The sequence below is a fragment of the Amphiprion ocellaris genome, chromosome 16 (genome assembly GCF_022539595.1).
Source record: "Amphiprion ocellaris isolate individual 3 ecotype Okinawa chromosome 16, ASM2253959v1, whole genome shotgun sequence".
NCBI lineage: Eukaryota > Metazoa > Chordata > Actinopteri > Pomacentridae > Amphiprion > Amphiprion ocellaris.
This window is the reverse complement of record NC_072781.1, coordinates 21,643,476-21,660,225: the sequence shown is the minus strand read 5'-3', so window position 1 is coordinate 21,660,225 and position 16,750 is coordinate 21,643,476. Positions and strand designations below refer to the sequence as shown.

At 39.7% G+C, this 16,750-nt stretch overlaps 1 protein-coding gene across 9 annotated transcripts in view; it reads left to right on the top strand.

Annotated features, from left to right (window-relative positions):
* Positions 1-16,750, top strand: part of gbf1 (golgi brefeldin A resistant guanine nucleotide exchange factor 1) — a 92,346-nt gene that overhangs the window by 60,462 nt on the left and 15,134 nt on the right. For 3 of the 9 annotated variants that reach the window (XM_055018964.1, XM_055018962.1, XM_055018965.1), the window contains 19 exons: positions 127-258; positions 363-451; positions 550-752; positions 928-1,051; positions 2,886-3,011; positions 5,115-5,197; positions 6,285-6,521; positions 6,952-7,045; positions 7,634-7,810; positions 8,003-8,067; positions 8,320-8,443; positions 8,867-8,938; positions 9,142-9,236; positions 9,343-9,496; positions 11,295-11,520; positions 12,197-12,354; positions 12,879-13,128; positions 13,884-14,104; positions 15,171-15,336. In XM_055018964.1, coding sequence (XP_054874939.1) covers positions 127-258; positions 363-451; positions 550-752; positions 928-1,051; positions 2,886-3,011; positions 5,115-5,197; positions 6,285-6,521; positions 6,952-7,045; positions 7,634-7,810; positions 8,003-8,067; positions 8,320-8,443; positions 8,867-8,938; positions 9,142-9,236; positions 9,343-9,496; positions 11,295-11,520; positions 12,197-12,354; positions 12,879-13,128; positions 13,884-14,104; positions 15,171-15,336 — 2,796 coding nt within the window. The remainder of the gene's footprint in view (positions 1-126; positions 259-362; positions 452-549; positions 753-927; positions 1,052-2,885; positions 3,012-5,114; positions 5,198-6,284; positions 6,522-6,951; positions 7,046-7,633; positions 7,811-8,002; positions 8,068-8,319; positions 8,444-8,866; positions 8,939-9,141; positions 9,237-9,342; positions 9,497-11,294; positions 11,521-12,196; positions 12,355-12,878; positions 13,129-13,883; positions 14,105-15,170; positions 15,337-16,750) is intronic. The other 6 variants (XM_035942267.2, XM_023296155.3, XM_023296123.3 and 3 more) reach the window with 3 other exon arrangements.

The window sequence follows — 16,750 nt, the reverse complement described above, 5'->3', positions numbered from 1 at the left end:
CATGTTTCTGTTAAGGCCATGAAAATATTTACAGTAGTAAGATATGAAATGTTGCAAATGTCAGATATTAATAGCTTTGGCTCAAAAATGTCAGTTTTTCACAGAACATATTTTATTTTGTTTCAGATCTTAGTAGACTGGGCAATACCAATGGCCTTCCTCAAGCTGAGAATCCACCCGTGTGTCCACCTACCAGTGGACATCTGATGGCAGAGAAGATGAGACTGGGTAGACAGGATCAAGGAGACAGTGATGCTTGTGAGATTGGCTCTTAAACATAGTTTTTTTTTTTTCCAAGTCATCATAAGCATTGGATGAAAACTGTATGTTGAAGCTGATATATATTTTATTCTTTACTACAGGCGAGAAGAGAGCTCTGAAAAAGCCTCAGCGTTTCTTATCTTGTTTACCTGATTCGCAGGAGTTGATAGAAATTAGAACAAAGAAAAAGGTGAGTAACTGATCTCGATTTATTGTAATATTACATCCTCAGCCAATTCTAAAATCTACTACTGCTCCTTCTAACGGCTTTTCTTGCCATGTGTCCAGCTGCTGATCACTGGCACAGAGCAGTTTAACCAGAAGCCCAAGAAGGGAATCCAGTTCCTGCAGGAAAAAGGCCTCCTCAGTAACCCCATGGACAACAATCAGGTGGCTCAGTGGCTCAGAGAAAACCCCAGACTGGACAAAAAAATGATTGGCGAGTGCATCAGTGATCGCAAGAACATGGAACTCCTGGACAGCTTTGTGAAGTAGGGTGAAATTCCAAAGCGCTGAGAACATTTGTTGATCAATGTTATTTTACAATGAATTAGGAGTATAGAGGTTTTGGTTACCATGAAGCGTTTATGTGTTCAGTGTTATTAATAAATTCTGTATTGTTCGTTAAAACTTCAGTTGTTCTAATAATGTACATCTTTATTGCAGCACATTCACTTTCCAGGGGCTTCGTATTGATGAGGCCTTGCGGCTCTACCTAGAGGCATTTAGACTACCTGGAGAGGCTCCTGTCATTCAGAGGCTGCTGGAAACTTTCACAGACAACTGGCATGTAAGACACAGTTCTTCAGCTTCTGAAATAGCTCAACAGTTCTTTGGTATCATATGTTTAACAAGGTTAGCAGCATAAAAGATGTGGCCTTGGTTACACAGGATTCAAACAGACAGACAACTTATACTCCAGCTGGAACAACAACTGTCATTATATTGGCTTACTAAGAGGATTGAATATCTTTTGGTGAAGACTTTATCAAACTGTGAAATTGAAAATGAAAGATGTTGCAACTTAGTTTCAATGTGCCCGCATCAACTTGTGACCTGTGTTTTACATAGAATGTGTGGATTCAAGTCAAACTACATATTTCGTAAGATATTCAAGATTTATTTGTGACTTTACTTTGATGCAAGTGACAGTGACTTAAATTTTTTGAACTGGAATGACTTGGTAACCAGCCCTAAACCAACAATGTGTGGTAAATTAACTCATTGTTTTTCTGCTGACTGATTAACACAAAGTAGAAAAGCACTTAGAGAGTGCAGTACTCTGCCAAGGTTGTTCATTCCCCCCATATGGCACTGTCAGTTTTTTTTCTTTTCAGGAATGCAGCATTTGTGTATTTATTAGTTATTGATGATCAGAAATCATGGCAACATAGAATGTGACCATTTAATATAGATGTACCCACAAACAAAATGACCTTGCGCTGAGCACAGGCATGTGTTATGATGTGTATGTTATGTACGGATACCAAATCACATGACCTGAATATGTAGCATATGAGGGATTTGATGGGACACCCCTACAATTTAATCAATTGTTCCTTGTATCATTTCCGATAGATAAGTCCTGATAAATCTGCAGTGGTCGACTTGTAGTAGGATTGCAATCATGATCATCAGCAGGCAGCTGACATAGCGTTCACTTGTAGTCATAGTTACAGTGACGCTGTGCCGCTGTCTCGCAATGATACATAAATCTTTAACAAGTTGTGGATCCAGGCTATGAACCGACAGACAACACAGGGACAGGCGAACGCTGATCGTCGCATAACTAAGCCCAATTCCTTGGCGGAGTAATAAGCCAGAACCCTATGACCATTCAGGCATAAAGGATATAATGTTGATTATCTCATAGCATTTGCGCCTGCCAAGCTCTGCATTATAATCAAATGAAAGTTGAACATTCATTTCTTTTAGGATCAAAGGGCATGTGTGAAGGCCTGAGTACCTCTGACAAGGGCAACAACATTATGTCCTCCCGTATCTTAAAACATAACTAAATTTTCTTAATGTCCTGGTGCCTTCGTCACACACAGTCACACATATCTTTTTCTTGCATTTTCAATCAGCAAACCCAGCCTGGTCACAAACTGTGCTATCCATCATCAGATAATTCCAGTTGTTCAGAAAATGATAGATGAAACGCTGTCACTGACATGATTAACTCTCCAGATTATAGTCATTGGACAGCATGAGTGTTGAAACAGACTCACACATACACACAATGATGAGCAAAGGACAAACTCCACAGGGGGGAACATTTGACTTCTCAAAATAGCAGGAGTAGCCATGTGACCTGGAAACTATTCCTAGTAATGTCCTTTTCTTAGACTGACCACATACACACAAATAGTGGCTTTGAAAGAGTAGATGATTAATTTTAGACGGTGACACGGTAAATGAGTTTTCCACTCTATGGAGTCAGTGTGATATTAGGAGGATGGGCAAGGTTAGTTTCAGAGTAGAAACAAGGTTAGCTGTTCTTATGTAACATACAGTATACCCAGCTTCTCATTTGGTGTTCTGTTAAAAACGATTGACTCTAAGCTTTAGATTCACTGTTTATTGTGTAATATATCGCATGATACTGATGTGTGTGTTTATAGAAAGTGAACGGCTCTCCTTTCATGAGCAACGATGCAGGCTTTGCCTTGGCCTATGCTGTCATTATGCTGAACACTGACCAGCATAACCACAATGTCCGCAAGCAGAACATCCCCATGACTGTAGAGGTAAGTGATGTCTCTCTCACACACATAGACTCACACATTTGTACACACACACACGTGCACGCAGCGTGTTTCAGATCTGCACAGTCATTGGCCAAATAGACTCAATTGGATCAGGTCTCTCCCACCTTGTTGCTGTATACCAAGAGGCACACTGGCCCTGTCAAGTGTAGCAAAACCATTGAGCTTGTGCATTATATATTACTGTGCTCAAAAACTAATAGGAAAGTAAATAATTTGCAAGTTATGAACAGCTATAATGTATATGAATTTTTTAAAATAGATTTTATGGTGCATGAGAACACAAATTATTATTATATAATATTTCATTCTAATTAATATTATATCATACTACTAAAGTTTAGATTCAATTCAGATTATGAAAACAATAAGATTATGTTAAAACTTTAACACAAGGTAAGTGCTTTGTCCAACATTGCCATGAGTTGGCTTTTAGGAAGAGTCATCAGTGTTTCAAATGTTGCCTGTCAGTGCTAGGACATCAATGATTGAAGTTCCATTCAACTCAGTTGCATTTTCCTGTGGCCCAACTCTCACGGCTTCTCCTCCCTGTTACTGAAAAGCAGAACTATCTGCTTGTCTTAATTCTTAGTTTCATTGTTCCATATCTCACCAATAAAAGTTGAACATTTCCTTGTGGCATAGTAAGGTGAGAAGTAGCTGAACTAATATGCTGCAGTATAGCCTCATCTTCCCTGCTGTCTGATGTGGTTCTGCAACAGGAATTTTTACTCTTGTAAAAAGCATAGGGAAAAGAACTGCATTGTTTTCATATTGCTATTTTTTCTCCACTGGAACATTCCACCATTTCTGTCTGATGGTGTGACATTCCTCTCAGTGTGCAAGCATTTGCACTGGTGCAGCTTGGCGGCTCAGAAAGCCCACAGCCAACAGCTGTAGCCAGTGGTGGTCTGTCTGCGAAGTGAACTCATCCTAAACAGGCGGCCGGGGGTTTCTCTCTGTCTCTTGCTTTATCTGTTGCCTGTGTTTTTCTGTCTTTGATTGGCAGCTGCTGAGGACTAAACAGAGTCTCTGGGGCAGCCTGTGAACAGTGGGTGGGCCACTCTTACTGACAAACAATAGCAGGCACTTGCTTTCTCTTTTTGTCTGCCTCACTCAGTTATATGTACACATGGCAGATTTGATCTTTCTTGAGTCGAGTCATACCGCACCATACAGCTGCTCTTGTATGTTTAAATTATCCCCACACATCCCCGAAAGGTCGGCTGTGGTTTGGTGAAGAAGGGCTCGTTGACCTCCAGGCTCAGACAACAGGCAGAGGCTTCCACACAATAGCTTGGAGAGGGCCAATAAAACTGGCGCCTAGCACTTTACTTACTTAGCAGTTTGCAATGTGTAGCATTCACCACAGCATGTGTTGGCAGTGGGGTTATTTTTGAAATGGGAAAACTATGCCCAGCATCAGTGTGTGTAAATCAGATACTTTTCTTTGTCAGTGCCATGACATGTTTTGAGTGAGGTACAGGTTCAGTCAGTGGTATGCTATTCATTTTGTCCATTAAGCAAAACATATTGTTGTCAGCTGCTGCTCCTAGAGCTGCTCTGATGGTGGTTGACTATATGTGTGTTAGAGGCAGTCTGCCCTTGATAGGAGCATGAAAATTAGGAGGCCTGACCCTCAGTAGCCTCCTGCTCTCTCTGTGTCAGTGTTTATTTCTTTGTGTGTCCCTGTAGAGAAGCTCCTGTTTCCCTTCATTGTACCGCTAGTAGGACAAACCTTGTAAAGTCTCGGCATAAAAGCCTTGAGGCTGTCAGTCATCGCCGCTTGGTTATGTTTGTTTACAGGAGGTTCTTGGTTCTAATCCCTGTTTTTCTAATGATCCAACTGAAGCATATTAAGTGACACATAAGTGTATTTCCACTCAAGGCCCTTTCAGTTCCTGGCTTGATGCTCAGTCAACAAAGTACTTACGGCCAGAGGTTTGTGTGTCTGAGCTAAGCCTCTGTGTTGAGATGCATTGTTGATGGCAGAGAGCAGAAAAAAACTGTACATTTTTCATGTGATGTGATTAAAACTGTTTCTATTAGGAAGCAAAGATTGAAGTGTTTTTTTTTCTTAAACAGCAATTCAAGAAAAATCTGAAAGGAGTAAATGGAAATAAAGACTTTGACCAGGATATGTTGGAGGACATCTACAATGCTATCAAGTAAGCTGCCAGCAAAAGCACAGAACTCACCTGACTCTCAGTAGTTAGCATTTCTTTTAACTTAAGAAACATAACCTGTAAGGTAAAACCATCCCGAAGATCCCCAGTGAAAGTCTAATTTTATCCTTGTTATCCTGTCCATCTGATTTTTTGATGCTATGCTAAAGTTGACATAAGGATAAATTAGATGTCAATGGCATGTCTGAACATTACACCTTTGAAACTGCTGTGTACCACTGGTCAAAATCACAGATTTAGGCATTCAGGGTTTCATTTATAATAACCTAAGAAATTAAGGAAATCTAAGAAAGGAAATAATAATATTCATCAGAACTGTTAAAAGTTTGAATGTGTGTGACTGAATCATTAGTACAACTCAACATTGTGTAGTAGAAAGTGCATTTGGAGTGAACAGAGTATACTTAAACTGCAGGCAAGCGGCAGAAGGATGGGTGGAGACAGAGGCGGGGAACAATTTACATATTCACAGTTCCACACATACCAGATCTGTGGATTGTTAAACAGATAATAAAAACAGCAAACATGTAGAGTTACATTTAATCCATTTTAAGCCCGACAGGTGGAAAAAAGTGAAAAAAAACTAAACATATGAAAATGTCATTTGGATGACCAGAGATGAGTTTTCGGGGGATTGTATCACTATCATGAGAGCGTCTAGCTATGTATAAATCAACACATCATTTTAGCTCTACTGTTAAGCACTAACAACTGGCATCACATAGCATGATTAAAAGAACTTATAGAAATATACAGTTGGACACATTTTAGAAGCATCATTTTAGAAAGAAAGGTTCATGGGGGTCTGCAAGAACTAGTAGCAACAAGTCTGCTTGATACATTGTTACTTTGCCAGTGAAAATAAACAAAGAAGGAGTTAAGTCATATGTAATTCAAGTCCCCCTGCTTTCAGCTCATATGCTAAACTTGTAATCAGATTCATAATCGTGTTTGTTTTCTTTGATTAGATTGTTCCTGACTTAAACCTTTATCTGTTTTAAACGTCCTGGTTTAGGCAAGTCCTTCCAGTGCTGACCATTTACCATTTAACATGGTTTTTCCTGTACAGGAATGAGGAAATTGTGATGCCAGATGAGCAGACAGGTTTAGTGAAGGAGAATTATGTGTGGAGTGTTTTGCTGCACCGTGGTGCCACACCTGAAGGGGTTTTCCTCCTCCTGCCACCCGGCAGCTACGACCATGACTTGTTCACCATGACTTGGGGTCCCACCATCGCTGCCCTCTCCTATGTCTTTGACAAAAGCCTTGATGACAACATCATCCAGAAGGCAATCACTGGCTTCAGGTACACTGGTTGAGAGTTGTCTACAGATCAGATGATGGAACAGGGAGGCATTTTAAATGAGGATTTTAAGGTGTAGCCACGCAACCTTAACTCTCTATTTTGTTATTAGCCTCACCTTACAATTTTACTTTGTAGTCTAAACATTGTTGTTTTTGACTATCATGTATACCTAGAAATCAAAGCTGTTGTTAAAACCTCCATCATTTCAGATTCACAGTGGCTGTTTTAAACAGTTGGACTTTCTTATAAGGAAGAGTTGTGTTGTAATTGAAACCATTCTCCCTTGATTGACCTGAGTGAAATGGATTGAAGTGTATCTACCTTACTCAGCCGTAGACCAGTTCTGAAATTTTTAAGAATGAGTAGTTTATGATTTTGTATATTTGTGAAATTTCATGGTGTATTGTAATCGGTGTTTCTGTCTTTGCAGGAAATGTGCAATGATAGCAGCTCACTATGGCTTCAGTGATGTTTTCGACAATTTGATCATCTCCCTCTGCAAGTTCACCACTCTGAGTAGTGAGGTGAGGCCCTGTCAGAAAAACAACCTCCACAGCATCTTGTTGTGCTAATGAGAACCCGTACTTAATCAAAAATAATATTGTTGATTGAGCCTAGCTTAGAATAGTTACTGGATTTGCTTTTATCATTTGAGCCCATAGTTAAAAAAATAACCTGATAATGGTGACAATATACTATAAAAATACAAAAAAAGAAGAAATAAACAACTACACAAACAAGTATTTTATAACATACTTTTGAATCATTGTTTAATGAGTTTTATTTATCACGGTATTTCTGAATTGTTTACGTATTGAAATATTTTCAGTTACACAAAGCAATGTATGTAGGAGCTACTAATAGTTGAAAAGACTCTTTTATGTGAGAGCTGTTCTAGACATAACAATGGGCAGGTTATATAAACAAACTTGACTCCTAAGGCTGTGACACCTTCTGTAAATCAATAAAAATCGTGATGTGGTGTAAACAAAATTCTTTCCTGTAATTCAAACGGGCAAAATTGTGTTAAAAAAAAAAAACAAAACAAAAAAAAAAAAAAAACATGTACAAACGTTAATGTCTTAATGTTGGTATGTCCTCTTCCCCTGCAGTCTGTGGAAAACCTTCCTACAGTGTTTGGCAGCAACAGTAAGGCCCAGACAGCAGCCAAGACAGTGTTTGACCTCGCCCATCGGCATGGCAACATCCTGAGGGAGGGCTGGAAGAACATTATGGACTCCATGCTGCAGCTGTTCAGAGCCGAGCTCTTGCCCAAACCCATGGTTGAGGTCAGAATTCCATTTCTAAACTCTAAACACTCACACACTCACTAACCCTTTCCCTTCTGTCACTGACTGAACAATGTCAACATTGTGCTGAAGAGTGTGTAGTAGTAGTTTCTGCTTGTAAGAAAAGAGAATGCATTTTGTATACTCTGCTGCCACCTACTGTTTAGTGCTTTACACTGTGTGTCGCCTCAGGTGGAGGATTTTGTGGAGCCAAATGGAAAAATTTCTCTTCAACGAGAGGAAACCCCTTCAAATCGGTAAGCACATATCTCATTCACTATCTCTTTATATACAGTATCTACATGAAAAACTAAAAGTTATTCCAGGATGATAGTTTTCCAGGTATTGTTAAACTTTACTCCACACATCATTTCAGCTGTGTTCTTTCAGTTTTTTTCCCTTTATTTTTAGAAGAAGTGACTAGTTTTTGAATATATAGAAATACGTGTCATTAAACAGCCCATTGTTAAGAGTAAAGGTTGAATTCATCTTCCTCTGTTCCTTGTCAGTGGTGAGTCAGCAGTGTTAAGTTTTGTCAACTGGCTGACGCTGAGTGGAGCCGAGCAGTCAGGACTTAGAGGGCCGTCCACAGAAAACCAAGAAGCCAAGCAGGCTGCTATTCACTGCATAAAGGTATGGAACACACACACACACACACACACACACACACACGCCATTATGCCTTAACACTGTCTGTATTTATGATATGTAGTAAAATATTTGACTGTTATATCCTTCCATTTTTTAAATAAATACATTTCAAATTAAACAGTATTAGATGCCATATATCTGTGACAGCACGTTTCTTGCTACACGATCACTCTTAAATTGTTGATTTATGTTTTTTTTTTTTACTTCATGCACATAAAAGCACAGGTAGTGAAGGCTTTTATTGTTTATTGGAATGTCTGCATTGTTTTTATAATGCCTTGTCTCATCCAGTTTTTTGTTTTTCAGCTTAGATCAGATGTGAAACTGTGAACTTGTTTTGCCTGCTTTGTTTAATGCAGTTTGTTTGGGTCAGTATAGCTGACTTCTCTGTTTTTCTCTTTTTAGAAATGTGACCCAGAAAAGCTAATCACAGAGAGTAAATTCCTACAACTGGAGTCTCTACAGGAGCTAATAAAGGTTAGTTTTTTAATGTAATTTTTTATTAACTGACTGTATATTTAGCCCATAATTGTCTGCTGTGTGATTGATATTTGTAGTGCCTCAGTAGAATTATTTGCTTCAGGTGCTTGTTGACTAGTTTGGATAAATGTTTCCAGTAAATGCCTTTTACATTGTGGTTCAACAAAAACAAATGAGATTAAGTAGATTGTCTTCTTCAGGCTCTGATATCAGTCACCCCAGATGAAGAGACTTATGATGAAGAGGATGCTGCTTTCTGCTTGGAGATGTTGCTGCGTATTGTTCTAGAGAACCGGTAGGAGGGAGAATCTTCAATAATACAATAATACCTTCACAAACAGTCATCTGTGTTGCTAGTGTCACTCTTAAAACAACGGTCGTCTCCCTCTATATGTGTGCAGAGACCGCGTGTCCTGTGTGTGGCAGACAGTGCGTGACCACCTCTGCCACCTTTGCGTTCATGCTAACGAGAGCTGCTTCCTGGTGGAGAGAGCTGTGGTGGGACTCCTTCGACTCGCTATCCGCCTGCTACGACGAGAAGACATTAGCTCTCAGGTGCACACACACACACACACACACACACACACACACACACACACACACACACACACACACACACACACTCACCCAGACAGCCAACACCACAGCAGAGCTGAAGCGAATGTTACAGGCTCAGATAATCATCATCATCATGATTGTTGTTTGTCCGCAGCCTTGTGTTTTTTCAGTGTTCTTGATCAGCACGTTCACTTTCTTTTTTTTTTTAGCGATAGTCCAAATACAATCTGTTTTTTAGGTCACACAGCCTCTAAGGATGGGGATCTTTGTTTTATTCTTGCCTGTTGCAATGTACCATTAGAACACATTAGTGATGGTTGCTGGAAATGGGTCTCTGTACTTCTATGTAGATATTCCATTAGAAATCAGCCATTTCCAACTAGAATAATCATTTACCACATTAACAGTGTCTTGACTGTATTTCTGATTAATGTTATCATTATTGAAAAAATGCTTTTCTTTCAAAAATACGGACATTTCTAAGTGACACCAAACTTTTGAATAGTAGTGTATGTCAATGTGCTGATGTATGACCACCCTTCTTTAGCGGTTGGGTGTTTATTTGCTCCCACTTCCCATTCTTCAGTCAGAACAACTGCTCTGTGGTGGTGATAAATCTGATATTGTGCTTCTATCTGCAAAATGGAGCATGATTTACAATATGTGCTACTGGTGTGTGAGTCTTAGGATTGAACAGTTCTGACTAAAGGTAAGGTGATTGAAACATGGGCAGCCAGAGCCTGCATTTTCTTTGGAGATAAACAAATTGAAATCCTAAGGTTGATAACAAAAGCCAATAATTATATCTTCTTCATGATGTATGTATTGATAAGCAGGTTATTTAATTCTGAGTCCATCTCATTGTAGGAGGGTGACTTCCAGTTAAACTCCGTGAACAAAATGTTTCTACATGTCAAAACGTTTGTTAGTGTTAATAAACAAAAAAGTCCACACCGTTATGTAAATTGCTTACTCACTTTTTGACATATAGACTATACCCTGATTCAATTAACCCTTTGATGCCAATTGTCGCAAATTCGCAACATACCACTTTCATTCAGACTGCAGCCAAGATAGCGTATCCATTCCCCCAATGCCAGTTTGTGCATAATCAATACATACCTCGGAACCTTTTGCAAGCACTGGTTTCTCGTAGGACAGGTCGGAGTAGGACCTAATTATTATATATCTGTTATTATTATATTTTTTGTATGTTTTATGTGTAATAGATAAATTATCAATCTCCACTTATTTTAGCATCAGCTGGAAAGCAAAAACACACAAAAAATGTTTTTTATTTAATTGTAAATAAATTCAGGCATCAAGGGGTAAAGTTAATTTTCACTTATGCAATATTTGTAATGTTTGTGACTGCATGTGGGCATTGCAATACAGTGGCTAAAAATTCTAAACAAGGTAAGATAATGTGAGTAGAAAAGTATTTTTCTGTACAAGGTTGTTTTACTGCTGCAGGTGGTATTCAGTTATTTCACTTAATGAAAATACAAAGAAACCAAAGAGAATATATTTTAGGTCAAAGAAGCACTTGCATTTCTGTCATCAATCCTTTAAAGCTCACTAAATCAGTACAATTATACTAACCATGGAAAAGTAGATGAAAGCCATTTGAAATCCTCCCTAATATGTCATGACAGCATAGCTGATGGTCATTCTGGTGTTGGCCATTCACTGATTAACTTATTTTATTAAAATGTATTAGTGAAATTAAAATTGGAGCATGTATAATGTCCTTACAATGTCCAATAAAATTACAGCAAGATTCTTCTTCTTGCAGGTCCTTCTATCCCTGCGTCTACTACTGATGATGAAACCTCACGTATTGGCCCGGGTCAGCAGGGAAGTGGCTTATGGCCTTCATGAGTTGCTAAAGACTAATGCGGCCAACATCCACTGTACAGATGACTGGTACACACTCTTCTCCCTGCTGGAGTGCATCGGAGCTGGAGTGAAGCCTCCTGCCTCCTTTCAGCTCACCTCCACGACAAATGACAACGATACAGGTTCAGTATTTCTCCAAGCACCATGGCTTTTTGTCAGAGATCTCTTTACACTTTAAACTTAACCTTCATGACACATGGTTTAAAACCAATGATGAATAAACTCAACAGTTACTCTTGAAATTAATACATTCTTTCTATAAAAAAAACTTTTTTTGGAAATTTGGAGCTTGAACACCAACAATGTACAGTTTATAGTGCATTACGTTCTAAAGAAATAATGAAAAAAACAAGAATGAACTACATCTCCAGCAGAATCGTATCCCCACCACCAAAGAAGATAATAAAATGTATCCACCAAATCCACATCATCTTTCAAAAACACTGTCTTACTGTCAAGTTTATATCCAAGGGGATAGAGTGTGTCCCCAGTGTATTTTAAGTTCTGCAAAAAAAAACCTCTGAGACATCTGAAATGTGACCCTCCTTGCTTTTTGTGAGACATTTCCGATGTCACAAAACACTGTCCATTGGAGTTTCCACTAAACAACCTCTTCAATCAGCACAATTTTTGAATGTTCTGTAAGTTTTTCTCAAAATTGTCATTCATATTCCATTGGTCAATGTACAGTACTGAGCCCCAGTTATAAAAAAAACAAAAACAAACAACCAGTCAAGCATGTACAAATGGCATAAATGGATACTAATAAAAAATATATTGTCGGCTTTGTGTCTCCAGGGGCCCAGTCAGATAGTGAGCTGTCATCCCATCATTCAAGTGAAGTGACGTTAGACCGTGGCTACACATCTGACTCAGAGGTCTACACTGATCACAGCAAGACCAGGATCCCTCGCTCCACAACGGATGTAGATGTAGCCAGCAGTGGATGGCTCGTGGTAAGTAGACACAAACACACCCCAAACACACATATAAACACAAACAAGGTGTGCTGTTATATTGCAGACTTGGAGTCTTTGAAACATACTAAGTCATATATGTTTAGCATCACATAGAACCCCTTTCAGACAAGCACTCCATTCCATAAATCTGACGGCAGTCTAATGTGTTGGCTTCATGTTGCTTACTCGGTCGGACCAGTAGCATTTCTTTCCACTCTCAACACGATAGAAGTCTGAAATGACTGGTCACATTAAGGGATAGGCACACACAAGCAGTGATACTTTAAGTTGTATGAAGTAATAAGTTATGTAAACCAATACGGTACTTTAACATTTGTTTAGAACCTTTAAAAATACAGTTAAGGCAATAAGTGATCAGAGATCTCAGAGTGAAATACATTAAAAGAAATGTATTTCTTTTAATTTCTTTTTTATGTATATAATATAAAAGATTGAAGTTCTAAGCAGAGCATCGTATTCTGATACATGCTCTTACTCCTGTGATTTGTGTTGTTTTCAAGGTTGGAAAAGATGACCTGGAGATGAGTAAGACTCCCCTAGTAAGCTCTAAAGCTCAGCTGACTCACCCACTGGTCAACCAGTACAGTCTGACGCTAGGCCAGGACCTGGGCCACCATGACACAAAGTCTCTCATCAAGTGTGTGGAAACGCTGTCCTTCATTGTCCGTGATGCCGCCCACGTCACCCCTGACAACTTTGAACTGTGTGTTAGAGCTATACGAGTGTTTGTGGAGGCCAGCCTAAATGGAGGTGAGACATTGAAATTAATTCTTAATACTTCATTTACTAAATATTAGAGAGGCTAAGATGAAGAGAAAAATTACTGACAAAAAATACGATGCAAAAAAAGTCTAAAAATGATTGCAAACTGGTGTGTAGTACTGTGGTCTGTAACCACTGGTCTGGTAGCTCTGCGGTGGCTGAGCATATTTCATTCAGCCTATGATAATGACCTGGATGGCTTCAGCTCAGAAAGACTGAAGTTCTACAGCAGTCATTTAACTCAATGTAAAACACTCTAAAACAGGCTTATAATTTACATAGAACTTTTGTTTTACTGTAATAACAAGAAACAAACTTTTACTGTTTATACATCATACTTGCATTCTTGCATTTACACAAAATGGGATATTCCTCTCTCAAGTGGTTGTATTGTGGAATGTACAACAATACGGTGTTATACAGATAATGGATGGATGAATTACTAAGTCTGATTCAGTCATTCTATAGGTCAAGTTGAGATTTCTCCTTTTTTCAGTACTCCTTTATGTATAATATAGTTTTGGTGTAAAAGCATTTCAAAGCTTACAGCTGTGCAGAATGTAATCCAACTGCCAATGAAACAAAAAACCTAAGCAAATGCCTGCAGGAATCCTTGTTGTCTGCAAATCTTCCTGAACTGATGCACCTCCCCTTTTTTTGATGCAACCCACCAGATAAAAACTACCTCTGCATCTAGTTTTAGATAAATCAAATTTTTTATTGTCAACAATTTTCTTTCTCAGGTTACCGGAACCATGACAAGAAGAAGTGCCACAAATATGACTCCTCAAAGTCCCGGATGAGGAAGAAGGCAGGGGGCCGGGAAAAGGACAGTGGAGGCGGCACAAGAAGAGGCGGCAGCCGGGCATCCAGCCAACGCCCATCACGTTCCCACAGCGATGATGAGGAGGACGAAGGTGTCCCAGCCAGCTACCACACGGTGTCATTACAGGTTAGTCAGGACGTAAGTACACCTTCCCTCTTTACCCTTCTACCTTATTTTGAGCCCAGCGTTCCCAAAAGCATGCTTTTTTCCACTCAAATGTTTCTTATCAATGCTATCAGTATGAGTGAGCAGTTGACTGTCGCACTGAAATCCCCCCATCTGAGGCTAAGGTGGTTGTGGCATCAAGATGTTTTTGGGGAATCAGAGCTTTGGGCCCCAAGAAAGCTTTTAGGACAGGCATATCTTAATATTGAAACTGTAATAAAAATGTTGCAAAGTGAAGCTTTCCTTACCGCTCTTATGTGGAGTGAAGTACTGCAGCATTTCAAATCATGGCAGTCTGTAAACTTAACATTACCCCTGTCTCATTTGTCCCATGTATTTGGTATGGTGATTGGTGAGTGAGAATGCAGCGTAAAAGTGTACTACTAGCATATGTTTATTTGAGTTTCCTTTCGCATGCCACTGTCCTCCACACTCATTGTAAATTTACTTTCGTAAATGTCAGGCTCTTTCGACAGCGGCAGCTGACTGCATTCATTTAGACTGCATATTTTGGTAAATATGCAAAGAACCTAGTGAGGTTAGCTTAATGCAAAGACAGGAAGCAGGGGGAGCAAATTTTTGTTGCGATTTAATAAACAAGGTAAAACTTTGGGAGGAGAAATTTTGATTTTTGGCACAGAGCCAGCCAGCTGATACCCGTACTCCCAACAACATACTTATGAGCAAATTAAAATAATACTGATGGAACAATTAGTCAGTGTTTGTTTTGATGCATGCTTACAAACTAATCTGCTCCTGAAATTTTGTCCTGCTGGAAATGAAATCATGATGTAGATTTCTAGTCTTGTTTTAAGTATGATTAAGTTCTCTGGCTGTTCTGTACATTTGCTAGTTTTTTACCATTAAAGCTACAGGTATTCAGTTGCATAGTGTAATATCTGTGTAATATCCAGTATTACCTGAATGGATCAGTTTAATGACACAGATTTACAAAGAACTTTCACAATAGATCTTGTCATGACCCCAGACATGATACTTTTGCTGTACATATTAAGGAATATGTTAATGTTAACAATAGTGTCTGGTGGTGCAGCTGTTAGACCTGATGCACACCCTGCACACCCGGGCTGCCAGCATCTACAGCTCCTGGGCAGAGGAACAGCGCCATCTGGAGGCTTCAGGGAGGAAGATCGAGGCTGACTCCCAAACTCTGTGGACCAGCTGCTGGTGTCCCCTGCTGCAAGGTAGGACAGCGTCACAGCATACAGGAGACAGACAATAGGTGCAGTCCACTACAGCTTTTTAAAGTATGCGAATGAATCATATAATGTCATTTAAGGTTCATTTTGTGTCATCATGTCTCTGCACTAGCGACTGCTGTGGCCATTATCATGACTGTAATACCTCAGGTACCGTACTTTCCGAACTATGAGCCGCTACTTTTTTCTCACGCTTTGAACCCTGCGGCTTATACAACGATGTGGCTAATGTATAGATTTTTACGTGCGAGCTTCATGCAGTCAATACATTTAGCTTTGCCACGTCAGACCAATAAAATTACCGAACAGGTCACAGTGGACCAATGAAACTGTTCGAATTAAATCAAACACAATAAATTCTTCAGATCATCATTTTGAATTTCATGCACACACCCTCATCATGGAAAACACGAAGAAATGCGTATGATGCAGCTGTTGCAGGCCAAGCCTGCTCTCCTTTAACCTAGGCAGGTTGCGGTGTGTGTGTGTGTGTGTGTGTGTGTGTGTGTGTGTGTGTGTGTGTGTGTGTGTGTGTGTGTGTGTGTGTGTGTGTGTGTGTGTGTGTGTGTGTGTGTGTGTGTGTGTGTGTGTGTGTGTGTGTGTGTGTGTGTGTGTGTGTGTGTGTGAGAACTGTAAGTGTGGACAGTTGCTGCTGGTTCAATAAAGTGCCTCGTTCTTCCCCTGCAAAGTTTGTCCGGACTTATATTGGCTGTTACAATTAATGAGCCGCGCTAGGCTAAGCGGGCTAGCGCTACCCGAGGCTGCCTAGCCACGGTTCGGCGGCCGGCAGAATCGGATCGGTAACACAGCTTAAAGGCAACCAATCTGCTTGTCGAAGAAGGGGCTGCCAAGTGCCAACTTGTGACCAGACCTTAGAGTGAGATTTGGTGTAGGACGGAAAATGCAGACAGGATTTTCACAGACCTGGCGTTCTCTGAAGTAAAAACACGAACTGGATTTCCCCAAAGGTTACATATTCCCATAACAGCAAAGTTGAACTTTTTTTTTTTTTTTTTTTTTTTTTTGCCCGTGTGATATTGGGAGTGTGGCGTGAGAGCGTGTGAAGGGACTGAATTAGTTGCGTGTCACTCAACTCAGTCACCTTTGGGGAAATCCAATTCGCGTTTTTACTCCAGAGAACGCCAGGTTTGTGAAAATCTGGTCCGCATTTTCCATCCTACACCAAATCTCACTCTAAGGTCCTGCGTGTGTCTCACGGCTAAAGCGTGAGAGTTTGCAGCTCAAATTACTGCCGTGTTACAGGCACTGTTCGGAAAAAAAGCATGTATTTGATTAAAAGTAGTAAAAAAAAAAAAAAAAAAAATCATTCTGTGTAAATGTCTCATGTTACAATGTGGACACCTGCGGCTTATAGTCAGGTGCGGCTTATATATGTACA